At 45.3% G+C, this 18536-nt stretch overlaps 1 protein-coding gene across 3 annotated transcripts in view; it reads right to left on the reverse strand.

Annotated features, from left to right (window-relative positions):
- BRWD1 (bromodomain and WD repeat domain containing 1) overlaps positions 1-4005 on the reverse strand; it is a 107246-nt gene extending 103241 nt beyond the window's left edge. For 2 of the 3 annotated variants that reach the window (XM_072969321.1, XM_072969314.1), the window contains exons 1-4: positions 3577-4001; positions 3414-3472; positions 3245-3274; positions 3016-3075 (exon numbers count right to left, since the gene is read on the reverse strand). In XM_072969321.1, the coding sequence (XP_072825422.1) occupies positions 3016-3075; positions 3245-3274; positions 3414-3472; positions 3577-3625 (198 nt within the window). In that variant the 5' untranslated portion in view covers positions 3626-4001. Of the gene's footprint in view, positions 1-3015; positions 3076-3244; positions 3275-3413; positions 3473-3576 lie in introns of all 3 variants that reach the window. The other variant, XM_031685080.2, reaches the window with a different exon arrangement.
- Positions 4006-18536: the final 14531 nt, after the last annotated feature.

Genomic DNA, 18536 nt, shown 5'->3' on the forward strand with positions numbered 1-18536 from the left:
GAGGTCTGGATGCATGTGTGCAAGTTATAGCTACTCTGATACAACATCAAGTTTTTTAATTACTGAATTATTTTTAATGTTTGAAAGAGTAAAAAATTACAACTTACTATAGTAAATTTAAAATTATATTTACAAAAGTTAAGTTCTTAGAAAGATTATGCTTAGATCTGTTTGCCATCTTGAGCTGACTAAAATCATTTATGTTTAAGTATAGTGTGAACCCTCTAGAAAATTTAACTAGATATTAAGTGATGTTAAGTACTTTAAGATTAAATTCTCATGACAAATTAAACACTAATCAAAATGTAGAAACAAATATACTTGTTTCTATGTTACTACACTTATATGACTTGTAAATGAACTTAAAAGTTTAAGAGAAATGACCGCTTACAATTCTAATAAACTAAATACTGACTCAATACAAATAACTTTTGTCTTTTCCTTGCATAAAAGGCTTACTCAAACATTAAAAAAAAATTTAATGACAATACTCCCCTTAATGATAGACCACAATATAAGAATCTTCTGATTTTTTTCTGGTTAAGATATTGGCCTACAAAAATTTATCATGCTGTTCAATTACAAAGTATGTAAAATCTCTTTCCCCTTTCTAAACACACCTCTCCTTTACAAATCTAGTCATTTCTAATTCCTATGCCCAATTCTATAATACTATTTCATTTTTCCCCTTTCTTCACTACCTATAAATCATGAAAACTCCAATTACATTCACAAGTCTAACTGCTACTGCAGGGTTAGGTATTGAAAGATAACTAGTCTAAATTCTCCTAAGAAATATCAAAAATATCCATGCTTCCAAAGCACAGGTTCTAATAATAGTATGGTCACAAGTCTAAGATAAACTATAGCTTTGTAAACAATGATACTGGAATCACTAGAAAGGCTTTAAAAAATAGTGATGTCCAGTCCCACTACAAAGATTCTGATTTAACTAGTCTGAGGCATAGCCTAGGCATCCAGATTTTATAAAGCTTCCCAAATAGTTATGATTCAAGAATGAGAACTATTAAGAAAAAGGAATAAATTAAACATGAGTAAACAAATATCATAAAGAAACAATCAGACAAAACCAGACTGAAACATTCTCCAGAATAACTAACGCAGTTTCTTCAGTAAATCAACAGCAGAGGAGAAAAACTATACGAGATAAAAAGAGATTGAAGATAATTTCAGCACAATGCAAGGACCTGGTCTGAAGCCCAATTCAAACTAAATATAAAAAACAAAACAAGTACAGCAAATTGGTAATGAATTTGTTTATGATATATAGGGATTCACCATATTATTCCCATTTGCATATGTTTAAAATACTTCTTAAAATTTTTAAAAAGAAAAACAAGACTTTCTTTGGAGAACCAGAAGGTACTCATATAACCTTGACAAAAGAATAATTCCCTATACAGGAAGCTCATCCTCTACCTCTTACTGCTGGGAAACGAGGGAGGAAGGTAAAAGAGGAGAATATCCATCAGACAAATCATCCAGACAATGAGATGATGTGTCACAGCCACATCACAGGGGCATATCACAGAGATTCTGAATAACTGAAAACAGAATTTTAAGTAAAGTTTTGTGCAACTTTGCAACAGCAAAAGTCAAAAATACAGATAAATCTATTTTAACAGTAACTTTCCCAGTAGTTACAACGTCATGCTTATTTCAAAATGTAAGCAATTTTCTCTGTAGTAGCATGACTGCACTGTCATGTAATAAGGTTTCTCTGTTTCACTGACATCACTATTTTCACTATCAACAGGAGTGAAAACAAATCAGAGCAGTCCTTAAAGATTTCCTTGACTTAAGACCCAAAATATCAAACTCAAGAAAACACAAAAATTCTGCCATAATGCAGAATTTTTAGAGCTCACTTTGAAAATATTCTTTTAAGTGTTTGCTTCAAAAAACTCTAGGAAGGCAAATATTAAAACTGACATTGAAAGAGAATATCTTACCACTTTCATCCAACTTTAAGTGTTAATACTTAACTGTTCATATACAAATCACAAATCCCCCTAGGTTTGTTCTTTTCTTAATTCAAAAATGGTGATCACATTCTACCAACTTCTACTTGCAGGTTTTAGAACTGTGCTAAAAGATCATTCAGCAATTCTTTTTTTTTTTTTTTTTCAGTTGTCTTGCTCATACAAAATGCTGAATACGGTCTGGCAACTAAAGAAATCCTTTATCCGAATACACAAACCGGAAACATTTTTCTGAAAAATGTCTTATTCCACTAAGGACAAAACGAGTGGATAAAAGAAACTCACAAATTGTGAGTAACTCAACAAGATGACAAAGTACAGTGAAGAGAGAATTGTAATCTACATTAATGGTGCTCTAGAGAGAGAAATGCAGCTAGAGCCTGTAATACACAGCAAGAGCAGTATAAAAATTCACTGAAGTAAGTTTTCTAAGGCACTGAGCAAGAATAGCACAGTTTAGACAGGCAGAAGTATTGAAGGAGTGGCATATTCTCACAGCAGCTAGATTTTTATCACTCTGCTGAAGAAAAAGAAAAAAATGCTGAAGAGAAACGTTTCTCCACCTTTCACACACGAGTGCTTCTATTCCTAGGGAACAAGTGGCTGCAAGATCTGGGCGGGGCAAAAGGAGGAAGGCCAATCAGAGGCCAAGTTACAAGTCGCGTTAAGAAGAAACACGGATGAGAACTGCTCGCTGAATGGCTGGCGCGCCCCCGGCTCTCACCATAGGCAGCCGCACCTGGGGACCCACCCCGCCACAAACCGCGGCGCAGGGTCGCCCCCACCGCCGCCCCGCCGCCCCCGCAGGCCGTTTCCTACCCAAACAAACCCAGCCACCCCCAAAGCAAAACAAAACCCACAGGGGGGAGTCCCGCTGTCGCGGTGACGCCACGGACGCCCGCCCGCCCCCTCCGAGCGCGGCTCGGTCACTACGCCCCTCCAGCAGGAGCCCGAAAAGGAGGCGTGGGGCGGGGGCTCGGAAACACCGGGATGGAAATGTCAAAAGTCTCACCAATTCCTCGTAGCTCCTGTTGTGCTCGTTGCCCTCCCAATCCAACCTCTTCGGCAGCAACTGCAAAGACCCGAGACGCACACGAGTGACCACCGCGCGGGGCCAGGGTGGGGGGCGGCTGGGTAGCGGGGCGGGGGCAGGGGAGCCGGGAAGCGGCCCCGGGGCAAAGCCAGGAGGGGACGCAGGGGACGCGGCGGGGCAGGCGCGGGCGACGCCGCGAAGCACAGACCTGGTACTGCTCCAGCTCCTGCACCAGCACCTGCAGGGGACAGGACGCGCAGTTAGGGGGGCGGGGGCCGCACCCCGGTCCGCCCGGCGCCCTCCTCCCGCGACCCCAGGCGGCGGCGAGGCCGGGACCCCGGGACCCCGGCCGCCGCCGCCCACGGGCCCGCACTCACCTGGGCGGCTCTCCGACACGGGCCGGCCGATAGGTACCGGGCGATGAGAAAGTACAGCTCTGCGGGGAGACGGGGAGTCGGGTCAAGCGCGGGCGCCGCGGCGGGGAGGGGGCCGGGGCGGGGGCGGGGGCGCCGCGGGGAGGGCGCGGGCAGCGCGTCTTACCCGACTCAATGAGGGGCACCGGGCGTCGGGCTGGCGAGGGCTCCGCCATGGCCGGGAGCGGGGCCGGGGCGGGAGCGGGCGAGCGAAGCGTGTAGGCCGCGCCGAGGCCTGACCGGGCCGGCGTCCCTCTACCTTAGGCGCGCCGCCGCAGCCGCCGCCACCGCCATGCCTTGCGCCAGCTCCGACGCCTCCGCGAAGTAGTCCCCCCTCCGGAGAGAAAGTAGTTCCTCCACAGGGGCCGCCGGTGACACCAGACGAACGACAGCCCGGCCCCGCCCGGAAGAGCTAGCCTCGCCTCCCTCTCCTGGGCCTCAGGGGGCGCTCGGAGGAGACAGTGTGCACCCAGGGCCGGGCCCGGAGCAGCGGCGAGTGGGGGAGGGGAGCGAGCGTGGCCGGGATCCCTGCGCGCAGTGAGGCGGCTCCCGGCCATTGTGAGGCGGCGGCTCGGCTGCGATGCGGGGCGGGCGCTGCGGGAGGGGGCCCCGGCAGGGTGGGGGTGGGGACCGATCGCCGCTTCCCCGGCAGGACCGAGCCCCTTGACGCGGGCCGCAGAGTTCCAGGATGCCCAGCGGTTGCGGCGGGGTCACTAGCTTCGGGGTTCTTGGAAGGGACGTTTCACGGACAGTCATCTGGAGTCAGTGTGTTTACCACCCACCCCACCACGAAAGATCGCTCGCTTCAAGGACGCGAAACGCTTAAAACGGAGAATCGTGCCACTCATAAAGAGGAGAACGTCTGCCTGAGAAGTCTTCCTCCGGGAAGGGGAGGAGGAAGGCGGGGAGGTCACAGGGTGGCGGAGGCCGGGGGTCCGCAGACACTGACCCGCTACGGCTCGGAGGGGACAGTAAACGTTTACTGAGAGGCGACGTTGCCGCACGCAGTAGGAAGAAGTTAGAATAATTAGACGGAGCCGCAGTCCCGGGAGAACCCAGCAGTCTGGTAGAAAGGGTTAAAGAAAATGCAGTACATCGCAGAGGATGTAAACCTCGCCAGCCAGGAAAGCCGCCCAGAGCCGGCGATGACTTAGCGGGATAGGAAGCGGGGTGCGAGGAAGCGGCGACGCAGACACGCAGCACTTCGGGCAACCATGTGTCATTAGGATTCTCCTGGAAGACAGTGGTAGCATTTGAGGTTGGAGCAGTGGGCAAGGGTCCAAAAAATGCTCGTAATGGCTTCTGACCTAACCGGATTCATTCACCCAGCGTATCCAGTGTGCCCTTTTCTGAACCCTGAAGGATAGCAGCGAGCAAAACACTCCTCTCGTGGAGTGGACATTGTAATCGCAGTTCCTACACAGTATAACAACTTCCACAGCATGTAGAAGTTAAATGTCGTAGTTCAGGTCACACTGGGTGGGACTGACCCTGGGCCTTGCCGGCCTATTGATTGTGTAACTGAGCGATTCACCACCTCTGGGCCTCAGCTGTCCACCTGTAAACTATAGATCATAGTTGTGCCTACTTCATAGGGTTGTGAAGATTTAATACGGGCTGGTATGTGTTCTTAGCCTATAGTAAGCGCCATATACGTGCCTGCTTTTAATTATTTACACCACATAGCAAAAGTTCTTAACATATGTTTGAGAGGGAACAATCCGGCCGTGTTTGGACGTGCGCATCCGCAGTCCGTTCTTGTATCTGTTGATTCAGCAAACACTAACCAAGTGATGAGAATAAAAGGTGAAGGAATAAGCTACTTACAGCTTTGCCATTCAATACTTCAGTGTCTTTTACGGGAAACGATGTAAGCAAAGAATGACAAGATTTAGGGCAGTATCTCTGTTATCAGAAGGGAGATTAGTCTGCCTATGGGAGGGGCAGATGTTAGAAGTTTGAGTATTTTGGACTTCAGTGTGTGGACGGGGATTCCAGACACGTGAACAACAAAGGGCCAAGACATGAGTAACAGTCCAAGTTTAAGGAACTCAAGTTTAGTATGACTGGTTGGGGTGACTTTGGAGGTATGAATGGGACCCATTAAGTCAAAAATTGGCGGGGTGGGGGTAGTTAAAATGGGGATAGGCTTGAAAGGGTTAAGACTGAGAGGCAGGAAAACCACTTAATAGATTCCTAAAATAGGAAAGATGACAGAGGATGCATTAGGGCAATCATTAATTATGAGGATGGAGAGGAAGAGATGGGTTCAGAAATACGTAAGAGGTTAAAACAGATGAAGTCAAATGAGAGTAAAAGTCACAAAACTCTCAACTCTGAGGCGTAGGTCAAGGTTGTGCCAGCCACTGACTGACATAGGGCATTCAGGCTGTAGCTAAATTATTAAGATGGATAACTACTTGAAACAACTTGATTACTTGAAGTTACAGCACATACATTCCTGTGGGACAGTATGATCTGATGCTACAAGATTACCAGAGTTCAAAAATATTAAAGACATAAAGAGGGGAGAATTTAACCTTTTAGAGATTGACCAAGGAGTTGCATGTTTCATTTTGTAGCAATATCATAAAAAAGGCCATGAAACAAGTTACAAGAATTTATATCTCAAGCACTGGTCCTTGTGCAAAACTGCAATGCTGGTATGGGCAGCTTGGTAACCATTACAAGAGGTCAGAAAAGATGACAGGAGTCTTCCCTTGCACGAGCCCTGTCGTTCCTTTACAGTTTATTCTGACATCTGTGACATCCTGTTCTAGATTTGGGTGGAGACGCGACGATTTCTGACAAGAGGCAGAATATCTTCCCCCTTCAACTCTCAGGTGAAAGAGACCTAGGTTTGACTCCCACTTACGCCACGGACGAGGATGAAAAGGGGATACACTGTCCATCATCAACTTCATAGTTGGAACCTGCCCAAAGTGGTCTCCAAACAAGGGAAGAACTATGTACGTGCCCCTCACACATTGAATCCAAGCCATTCCAAATGCACAAACTAAGGCTTGCTTTTGGATAAATGGAAATAACTTCTGAGTTTCACCACAGGAAAGCTATATGGAGTACTAAATTATCAAAAAGTTGCTTAGTAAGCAAGGGGTGGCAGATCTTAATGGCTCGTGACATGTGCTATAATGCTGCCACCCAACTCTACAATAAGGGAACTACGACAATGTTTTAGTCCTTGGCAGGCAACCCCTCTGCTCGATAAACATCGCTGATCATCACAACAGCAACGGCTCTTTGCCAGGTACTGTTAGTACGCTCGCTTCACAGCTGAGGAAGCTGAGGCCCAGAGATTGAGAAGGCCTAAGGGCACGTAGCCAGGCTTCAAGCTCAGGTGACACAGTTCTACCTTAGACTGAGCACAAGCACCGCAGAATTCTTTCTGCCCTCACAACATTCATAAAGGAGGAAAGCAGGGCCTGGAGACGAGGGGACTTGCACAAAGTCACACAGCCAATGCGTGTGAGAGCTGAAATGTGAAAATATGTAAGTACGTGCATGATTTCACTTATCACAGGCAACTGCTAGCTAAATTCTGTTATTCTTGTTTTAAGGATGAGGAAATTGAAACTTAGAAAGTTTAAGAATTTGTCTAAGGATGAAAAACAATTTTTTTACACAGTGGATCTTTTTATTAAGATCTGTATGTATAGTCTGCAAATACAAACAGGCATCCAGTAGACACATCCAGAACAAAGAGCATGTTATGGACACCTAACACTTTGTGGTTCCTAGCAGGACAGGTGATTCTTCTGCAGAACACACTCTTCCCTCTGCACACACGTTAAAAATCCATCAGGGGACACTGCCCCACCCCCAGCTGTCCTGCGGCCGGAGGGTGCGGATCAAATAATTAAAAAAAAAAAAAGGATGGGGAAGGTACATCTCAAGTGGTAGAGAGCATGCTCAGCATGCATGAGGTCCTAGGTTCAATCCCCAGTACCTCCTCTAAAAAATAAATAAGTAAATCTAATTACCTCCCTCACCAAAAAATAAATTTTTAAAAGAATTCACTGGAGCCTTCCAAGTCACCACTTAGGAGTCGCAAAGGTGTTACTTGTGAAAGGCATTTCTGGGACAAGGCGTGCAAACCAGTGTGTTTCCAACAATTTGCACAGGAGAGCGCTCCCAAATTCAGGTTAAGGACTAGATTAGGGTCCATTTTGAAAGTGAAAATAGAGATAAGGCTGTGAGCAATGGAGATTATGCAAAGAAAGTAATATACATAATTCACATTCTATTATCAGTATGTTAATGCAAACATTTGTGGTTAACTGAATTTAGTTTCAGGCAGCAGACACTGTTGGTGCAGGCACAGTATCAGCATCGTTTGGAGGGACATAAAAAAGCAGGTGACATGGGACCTGCATTAGAGTGATGCCACCAAACTGAATCAGGACTTGGAAGTGAAATCAAGTGCACCCAAAACCCTGCATTATTTCATTCATTCAACAAAATTTGCATTTGAAGGTGTTCTCTAAGGCAGGCACTGCCTTGTGAGCTGCTTCTGTGAGATAATCCCCTGGAAGTAGAAGACTTAAGTCTTGATAGATTTCCAGAGGATTTTGAAAGAAGAGCTGAACAAATAGCACTTTTTGACCAGCCCCCAGTCACTAGCAGAGCTTGCATCTCCTTCTCAAGGCCCTTCCTCCACCTCCTGACAGTGTCATCTTTCCCTCCGGACCTCTTCTTCCCCCTAATTCTAACCCTGCCAGCTGTCCCCTTCCTGCAACTTGTCCCTGCCTCCCTCAGCAAATTGTTTCCACATTTATCTCTTCCCTCTCCAGTTCCCCCTCGTCACTGGCTTCGGTCCCTGCGTGTTCCCACATTGCAGGCACTGGCCCACATCTGTCTCTGAGTCTTACCAGTTCTTCCTTTGAAATGTTTCCCCGGGCACTGCAGAAAAGGCAGTGAGGTTGGATGTGACCTTGGAATGTAGGAGATGGAATCAGAATGTGCCTGTGTTTGAACACCGCTTACTAGTTGAGCAACCTCCCTGTGGCTCAGTGTTTGTTTTTGGTTTTGTCTCATCTTTAAAATGGGGATAACAGCTAACAGAGAACACATGCTGAGTGTTTCTGTCTCCTGGGCACTGGGCTAATCCACTGACGTGGACTATGTCATGCTCGTGAGACAGCCAGGATATACACGTTGTTTGTGAGCACTTCCAGGGAGGATGTCTGGAAAGGTCTTTGAACAATGCCTAGCTCTCAACAGGATGCTATCGCATAAAAATAACTGTTTTTCTCTCCATTCCCTCCGTCACCAGAGCCTCCTCCAAGGTCTCCTTGACTTCCCACTGAATTCATCCTATCACTACTTCTGAATTTCTGGAGACACGCTTTGCATATTCTCTATTCAAGCCTTTCTCGTTCCCTATCAGCTAAACTTTAACTCCTGGCTTTTTTTTTAACTTGACTTGAATTTATTTGTTTATTTGACGTATAGTTGATTTACAATGTTGTATTAATTTCTGGTGCACAGCATAGTGATTCAGTTATATACACATATATATTCCTTTTCATATTCTTTACCATTATAAGTTATTACAAGATAGTGAATATAGTTCCCTGTGCTAAACAGTAGGACCTTGTTGTTTATCAATTTTATATACAGTAATTAGTGTCTGCAAATCCCAAACTCCCAATTTATCCCTCCCCACCTCCTTTCCCCGCCCCATAACCATAGTTTGTTTTCTATGTCTGTGAGTCTGTCTCTGTTTTGTAAATAAGTTTTCATTTGTGTCCTTTTTTTAATGATTCCACAAATAAAGCAATATCATAGGGTATTTTTTTTCTCCTTCTGCTTACTTAGTATGATGATCTCCAGGTCCATCCATGTTGCTGCAAGTGGGATTATTTTATTATTTTTGTGGCTGAGTAGTATTCCATTTTATACGGATAAATATAATGGAATACTACTCAGTCATCTGTCAGTGGACATTATGTTGCTTCCATGTCTTGGCTACTGTAAATAGTGCTGCTATAAACACTTAGGTGCACATATCTTTTCGAATTAGAGTTTCCTCCGTTTATATGCCCAGGAGTGGGATTGCTGGGTCATATGGTTAGTCTATTTTTAGTTTTTTAAAGGAATCTCTATACTGATTTCCATAATGGCTGCACCAAACTACATTCCCACCAACAATGTAGGAGGGTTCTCTTTTCTCCACACCCTCTCCAGCATTTGTTATTTGTGGACTTTTTAATGATGGCCGTTCTGATTGGTGTGAGGTCATACCTCACTGTAAGTTTTGATTTTCATTTCTCTGGTAACTAGCGATATAGAGCATTTTTCATGTGCCTGTTTGCCATTTGTATGTCTTCCTTAGAGAAATGCTTGTTTAGGTCTTCTGACCATTTTTGGATTGGGTTATTTGGCTTTAGTTATTAAGCTGTATGAGCTGTTTATATATACCGGAAATTAAGCCCTTGTCAGTCACATCATTTGCAAATGTTTTCTCTTTCCGTAGGTTGTCTTTTTGTTTTGTTTATGGTTTCCTTTGCCGTGCAAAAGCTTATAAATTTAATTAGGTCCTGTTTCTTTATTTTTGCTTTTATTTCTATTGCCTCGGTAGAATGTTCTGGCTGGCTTTTAAAGCTGGGTGGCATAATCCACTCTCTACCCCTCCTTCTCCCCACCCCCCACCCCTGAGTCTACATCCCCAGGTAAGCAGACTGCACTAACAGTAAAGGGCTCTCTTGCCCTCTGGCTTCATCCAGCAGGAGATGGAAGGGGCGGGGTTTCTCTTTTCCCATCTCCCTTCCTGCCTTAGGTTGGCGGCTGCTCTTCTTCTAGTGGAGACCACGGTTCGTGAGGGACAGCCCTCCCTCCCTCCATGCAGCGACCATCTCGGGGTTCCAATGCCCTTACCTCTCCCGGCTCTGTTGGACTTGGGCTTCCCGTCTTACTTCCGAGTAAGATGGGAGGCCTCGGAGGGAGCCCAGGGCGCTTCTCTATTCCGTGGTGCTTTATTTTAACCGCCCACAAGCTTGTAAATAATAGCGTCCTTAACTCTCCTCAGTCATCACAGTGGATTAAGCCTTCCGTTTCCTTCCAGAACTCCGATAGGCACTGAGCCCTCTGTAGTGACTCCCACCCCTCTGACTCTGTCCCCTGCGCCTGAACCTGCCCCTCTCCAGGTCTCTCTGCGCTCAGATTTCTTCCTCGTCTGTATACATCGTCCTCCAACTTGAAAAGATCCACCTAGATCCCTAAACCCCTTCCTTCACAAAGTCTTTCCTAAATCATTTTGGTCCTGGTTAATCTCTTCAAAAATCTTAGAATCATCTGTTTTTATAGCCCACGTGCCATCTGTCAGCCAGCCCTGATAAGCCCACCTTCAAAGTCTACCTCGAGTCGGAGCACTTCTTGCCCGGACAGCACAGAGCCCTCCTGTGTCCTCCTCCTTCAGGCTTCATCCTGTTACCACCTGTTCTCAATAGGTAGCTGAAGGATCCTCTTAAAACCAGTCAGATCTGCCCTCCTCTCAGGAAAAAAAAAAAAAAAGGCACTCCGATGGCTCCCATCTGACCCAGAGAAGCCTGCGGCCCAGGAGGCCCCAAGGAGCTGGCCTCTCTGGTACTTCTCTGCCCTCTTATCCCACTATCCTCCCCTCCTCTCACTCTGCTCCAGCCATGCCAGCCACCTTCACGTGCTAGGCATACAGCTGCCTCAGGGCCTTTGTACTTGCTGTTCCTTCCGCCAGGAAGCCTCTTCCCCTAGAAAACTGGATGGCTCAGTTCCTCCCTTCCTTTAGATCTTGGCTCAGATGTTACATTCTCAGCGAGACCTTCCCTGACTACCTAAATAAAGTAAACCTTACCTTCACTCTGCCCAATTTCCCTTTTCTCCTTCCTGCTTCCTTTCTCACCTTCGTGCTGTTGACCTTCCAACTTACTGTGAAATGTGCTCATCTGTTCTCTTTATTGCCTGTCTCCTCCCACTCCATGAAGGCAGGCAGAGATTTACGTGTTTTGCTCTCTGCAATCTCTCTAGAGCTACAAGGAAGTCTGATATATGGTAAGTACACAATAAATATTTGTTGGATGTTTAATGAAAAACTCCTGGACCAGACAGTCCCTCAAATATGAGAGAGTTATGCTCTCAACACTCAAGCATAAATCTTTTGGATGGTGTGATGGTTAGAGCCGGGGACAGCCCACAAAACCCTGCTGGCCTGTAACGAACGTAGCTGGAGACCAGGCCCCCGTGTCCGCGACAAGACCAGCAGTGGTAGAGCATGGAAGGCTGGGAAGCCTTGTCCCCGTCCACGGGTCTCCCCACAGTGACCCTAAGGAAGAAGGGCCTCCCGGCTTCTCTCAAAGGCAGGAGGAAAGAGTTTCAAGAGGCGGAGGTGAGTGGAAAGATAATTTTCAGGGGCAAGAATGGCGCCTGCTTTAGGGGGAGGACCTCGGCGTCTCAGGGATGGGACCTTGTGTCATGCCTTTCCCGCGGGCGTGCTGTGGCCTCTGATCCCTCCTCCCTGGCCACACAGTTCCCCTGTGCCCTGGGAGACCAGCTCACCTCACCCCAACTGCAGCAGCCTCCGGCCTGTGCCCCAGCAGAAGGAAGCCCACCCCGCTGGGTCCCCAGCCTTCTGGTTTCCTCAAGAGGGGAGCGTGGGAGGGAGGGGACATCCCACAGCCCCATGAGGAAGTCTGGAAAGAGGAGAGGACAAAGGGTGGAGGGAAATTCTAGATGGGAAAGGAGAGCTCCGAGGTCTCTGGGCCACTTGCTGGAAACTGCTCCCCTGTGACTCAATGGCTAAGTGTACACTGGGTGCCTAAGGCAAGACTTGCCGTTTTCTGTGCGTGTGACACCTAAGTGCAGTAGTAACGTCCCTGTTTACAGCCCGGAGAAAGCGTCCTGGTTCCTCTTTTTCACTTATGGGCAAGTGGGGCCTAGAGCTGGATAAAGCAACCCACAGTCTAACACAAGACAACCTTAACTGAAAAAAATTAAAGCCACCAATGGTTTAAGATAGGTTTAAGATATTTAATGAGACGAGGTTAAGGTAATGCTTGAGTTAAGAACCCAGAATCTCTAATCTTGTCCTTAACCAGCCCCTTCCTCCCTGGAGTTCTCCAAGGAAAGTAGGAAAGTACGTGGGTGGAGAACATTATTAACTTTAGTAACCCTGCCCCCAGCCCCTGGTGTTCTGGGCGAGGCGACGTGGGGAATTATTTGTTCAGGCCCAGCAGTCTCAGGAGACTATGACACAGTGGCCCGGAAGTGCCAGAGCCAAGGTGGGGTGGGGGAGGTGGGACCCAGTAACCAGAGGGTGCACCCAAGGCTTGGAGAGGCCCATCCCTGCCAAGGATTAGGGCCTGTGGGCGTGGCTCCTCCACCCAGCGGATCTTTCTAGCTACGGGAGAGTGAAAGACTTGATCAGCCTCCTCCCTGGAGAACCCAGCTTGATCTCTGGAAGAATTGGCTGTGTGTGGGGCTGCACGCGGATTGGTTTGTTTCCCAGGCCTTTAAGAGAGCAGAAACCAGCATACTGACCAGCCAGTGGATTCATGCTACTCACACAGAGATAACAGAAGCAGTGCAGTCATAGGCAGAGCCAGAATTATCACAGTGGGTGTGTTCATTACAAATCTGAGAGTAGATTTACTTTCCATACAACTAAAAGATACAATTTCCTAGGGGAGGGCACAGCTCTAGTGGCAGAGTGTATGCTTAACATGCATAATGTCCTGGGTTCAAGTCCCAGTACCTCCATTAAAAAACTAATTAAATGAATAAACTTAATTACCTCCTCCATCAAAAATACACACATAACTACATACATACATACATACATACATACAATTTCCTGCAACAAACCTGTAAGACAAGCTTTGCCAAAATCTAACCTCGCAAAGGTTTCACGTGCCACAAAATTTAATTATAAAGCCTTAGCAGAGTGCAGAATATGACAGGAGAACATCTTACTCTTTGCAGTAAATAATTCAAAAACTCACGATGCCAAGATCCACTGTAAGATACACACTTACCTTGGACCAGATCTTGGTCCCATGTGGCTCATGCTTCCTAAATAGTAGCTTCAGAATTGCTATCATCTAAGTTCTTCAGCTTCCTTTTTTTCTTTATAGAAGAGAGTAATGACCAGCCCACCATCTTCAATTCTCTACAGTCTTAGAACTTTTCAAGGATTCTAACTGCATGGTTGTCTCATTAAGATGGGGTTGGACTGAGCTGCAAGTATAAAGCCTCCTCAGTAGCAAAGAACACAGATCTAAACTTTTGACAGTTACATAAAGCAGGAGACACACAACCTGCCTGCTTTTTCCCGGCCAAGCATAGCTTCCCAGAGCCTCCTACATTCCCCACAAGAACCCCCAGCAAGCAAAGTTTCCATCAGGTGGAAGAACTTTTTTTTTTGGCCATTCTCCTGGTTGTTCTTTTTTTAGCTTCCCAACCATCTTTCACACCTGACACCTCTCTAGGCTTTAATGTCCTGCCACCAAGTACAAAACACCTCAGCATTTTTCTGAATGCATTCTGTGCATTTTAACACACCATGAGTGTGCACCTTAACACACTATTTTGACTAGGGGATGTTATGTCACAGCCTAAAATAAATCAACTGCTACAATTGCATCATTTTAAAAATCAACCAAGGCATGCATGAAGTAGATGCACTCATCTGACCCCTCAGCTTCATTCCAGTGATGAACTTTACCCCATCGCTGGTTCCTGGGGCATAGGGTGTTGGGTGGGGGTGGGGGGAAGGGGAGGTTGCAGAATAACAAGGAGGTCAGGGACAGGGATAAGGGGAAGGCTCAGGAACGGGAGGGATGTGGATGGAGCAGGCAGGACCATGGTTTCCGCGGTACTGGGAAAGCTGAGCATACGCATGCCCTGTGACCCAGCAGCCCCATCTCTGATTACACACAGCAGAGATGCATGTTTGTATTCCTCAGAAGGCATGTGCGCATATGTTCAGGGCAGAACTATTTAGAATAGGCCCAAACCAGAAATATCCAAATACCCATCAACTGTAGAATGGATAAATAAACTGACATTTATTCATAATACTGATAAACTACACAGAAATGAAAATGAACGTTCAGTATACATGACTCATAAACATAAGAGTTGAGCAAAAGAAGTCGGATGACAGAAAGTGTTACGGAGCCCAAACTCGTTCTGCTCGCTGCACGACAGGCTAATAAATTGGGAGACGAGGCGCTGGGGCAAGGAATGACAACTTTATTCAGAAAGCTGGCAAACCGAGAAGATGGCAGACTAATGTCCTAGAGAACCATCTTCCCCAGGTCAGGATTCAGGCTCTTTTTATACTAAAAAGGGGGAGGTGTATGCTTGGTTGTTGCAAACTTCTTAGTGTAGGAACTCTTTGTTTTTGGAATTCATTGTTCTAGCAGCTGTTCACGTGGGTCAGGTCATGGTGTCCCTGTAAACCTCCCACAAAACAATATTTTCTATTCTGCAGTTTGTTATCTCTATATGAATGGAGAAGTGTTACCATCAGAGGTCGGAGCTCTCAGAGAATGGGCTCTCCTGTCTATTTCAGGCTCTAGGCAACATTCTTTCACAGAAGGTGCAGAACCAGCAAGACTGAGCCTAGAAAACAGAGCACAGGGTTCAAGTCAAAGGAACAGATCTCATATGGAATCAGATTTGTTCTTTTCTATTACGGAAGTACATACTACATCATTGCATCAATGTGCAGTTCACAGCCAGGCGAAACTGTGGCACTGGAAGTGAGGCTAGTGGGGTTACCTTTGGGGTGGGGATTGTGACGGGAGCGACACTTCAGGATTTCTGAGAATGCTCTGTTTCTTAATCTGGGATGTGTTACTCACTTGGTGAAAAATTCCTCCAGCCATATGCTTGTGACTTACATATACTTTTCTAAATACATGTTACACTTTGATTAAAAAAAGTTTCCATTAAAACAAAGGAGACGAGGTGGGGTGGGTGTAGCTCAGTGGTAGAGAGCTTGCTTAGCATGAAGAAGGTCCTGGGTTCAATCCCCAATACCTCCACAAACAACAGCGAAAAAAATCTTGGCTCCCAAACATATTTTTAAAAAAGGGGAGAGAGACAAAGAAAACGTCTTATGGTACCCATGGTTGTCAGAATAATGACTCCCCCAAAATGTCCACATCCTACTCCCCAGATTTTGTGAATATATTATATTACATGGCAAAAGAGACTCTGCAGATGTGATTTAGTTAAGGTTCTTGAGATGGGGAGCCTACCCTGGATTATCCAGGTGGGCCAATGCAATCACGAAGGTATAAAAAAGAAAGTAAAGAGTCAGAATCCAGGAAGAAGGAAGCAGAGCTTGGAGATGTGCTTTGAAGTTGGAAGCAGGAGCCGAAAGCCAAGGAATGTGGGCAGTCTGTAGAAGCTGGAAAGGGCAGGGTTTTCACAGGCCCCCCCAGAGCCTCCAGAGGGAGCGCAGTGACTCCCAACACCTTTGGTTCGACCCATTGAAATTCTGTTTTTTTTCCTTCGTCAGGATTTCTCTTTTTTAAAAAAATTGAAATATAGTTGATTTACAATGTTGTGTTAGTTTCATGTGTACAGCAAAGTGATTCAGTTATACATATATATATTCTTTTGCAGATTCTTTTCCATTATAGGATATTACAAGATGCTGACTGTAGCTCCCTGTGCTATACAGTAGGTCCTTGTTGTTTATCTGTTCTGTAGATAGTAGTTTGTACCTGCTAATCCCAAACTCACCTTTTATCTCTGCCCACCTCTCTCCCCTTTGGTAACCACAGTTTGTTTTGTTTTGTTCTGATCTTTTTTTTTTTAGAATTTTATTTTGTTTATTTAGAGGATTCTTTTTCAGACTGTGTTTATCATTTATTTTATTTAATTTTTTAGCTTTTATTAGTTTGTTTTGAGGGGGAGGAATTAGGTTTATTTATTTATTTTAGTGGAGGTACTGGAGATTGAACCCAGGACCTCATGCATGCTAGGCGTGTGCTCTGCCTCTGAGCTATACCCTTCTCCCAACCAGTTTTTCTTTTTTCTTTCTTTTTTTTTCCAGTGGAGCTACTAAGGATTGAATCCAGGACCTTGTGCATGCTAAACACACACTCTACCACTGAGCTATAGCCCACCACCCCCACTTAGTTTGTTTTCTACATCTGTGAATCTATTTCTAGTTTGTATCTTTTTTTTTAAGATTCCACATATAAGTCGTATCATATGATATTAGTCTTTCCCTGTCTGACTTACTTCACTTAATATGGTAATCTCTATGTCCATCCGTGTTGCTGCAAATGACATTATTTCATTATTTTTGTGGCTGGGTAATATTCCATTATATATATATCTCCCACATCTTTATCCAATCATCTGTTGATAGACATTTACTATATCTTGGCTATTGTGAATAGCACTGCTGTGAACATTGGGGTGTACGTATGAAACTCATTTTCGACTTCTGACCTCCACGTTGTAAAATAATAAATTTGTATTAAGCTCCTAAGTTTGTGGTCATTTGTTACAGCAGCAATAGGTACCAGAAGCAACTTTTAAGATCCAAATAATCAACTCCAGTAATATAATTAATAATTTGCCAAGTTACATGAAACCATTTAATTCATCATTCAAAAACTCCAGACTCTGGAAAAGATACCTCTTTCTTCCTTCTTAGCTTAATTAGAGAATTCTCAAAAGTAGGTTCAGATGTGACTCCAAGCTATTTAAATGTAAATGATCAAAGTTATTTCCATCTGGCCACTTAGATTTTGTTTCTTTAAGTTTGGGCTTCTATCAGTTATTGGGGTTTGACCAGAGGAAGCAAACCACTCGGTATAGACAAGGACATGACCTTTTGCCATTGAGGAAGCTGGTCAAACAGTCTGTGTAAAGCTGTTATCTTCCCTTCTGACGCTGGAGTCTGAAGTCCACAGGGCGGGCAGTTGGGAAGAGAAGGTAGACATAGGAGGGTTGAACAAGGACAGAAGAACCCACAGAGACAGAGGGGAGCCCATGTCAGTGACTCACCGCCAGCCTCCAACTTTGAGGATGTGGCATCTGCAACCTCTGTCAAAGAGCTAAGTCACACCTGGAGAAGCCAGAGAGAAAAGAGGAGCTCCGGAGAGGCTGGGCCAGAGGTAGGCGGTGCACATGAACTCCGGCAGCACCTGCATGCCCCGCACAGGCCTGCTGAGTGTAAAACACCACTGGGCCCTGACTCCACTCCTGCCTTCCAAATCTGATGCAAAATGTCTCTCATAGCCCAGCCTAACTGAGGGGGAATTCTGGGAAATGCACTTCAGCTTGAGTTGGCCCATTACAAAGCCACCACATGGCCCCTTTATGAGCTGGCATCCCTTAGGGAAAATTCCTTCACTTCATCTGAAAAATGGAAAGTATAATACTTTCACATGGATTTTCATAAGAGTTAAAAGAAATAATATGCCTAGACTATAAGACCCTCAAAATTTTGTTGAGTTAGCCCATTGATCCTATTACTAACTTAAATGCTCAAAGAATGTGCTTTTGGTCCAAATGTGTCACTCATAAGAATAATTAGCTTTGTTGAAATAGTAAAAGAGGATTATTACATGCAGATTTAAGGTAGTGATAACATCATAAATCTCGTATCCATTTCTGTAGGACAAAAGGCCTGGTGCCATAAAAATGGCTTTGTGGTGAGACGAGTTGGCCCATTACATGGGCCAACTGACTCTGGGCTCGTACGAGTCATGTTGGGTGAACGTGGTGACTATGCTGTTAGTGAGGGGAGTGATGTTCTCGCCTCGCAGAGCTGTCATATTCACTTAGAAAATATAGGTACCTGCTTAAAATAGTACTTGGCACATAGCAAGTGCACAATAAACTTTTTTTTTTCCCTCTGAGTAATAATGATTTTTTTTTTAAAGGAGGTACTGGGGATTGAACCCAGGTCCTCATGCATGCTAAGCATGTGCTCTACCACTGAGCTATACCCACACCCCCGCCAAGGTTATTTATTTTTATGAAGTCAAATGCAATATGACGTGAAAACATTAATTGATCTTAATTTTTTTTTTACTTTTTAAAACTGCAGTATAATTGCCTTAC

The sequence above is a fragment of the Vicugna pacos genome, chromosome 1, assembly GCF_048564905.1.
Source record: "Vicugna pacos chromosome 1, VicPac4, whole genome shotgun sequence".
Classification (NCBI taxonomy): domain Eukaryota; kingdom Metazoa; phylum Chordata; class Mammalia; order Artiodactyla; family Camelidae; genus Vicugna; species Vicugna pacos.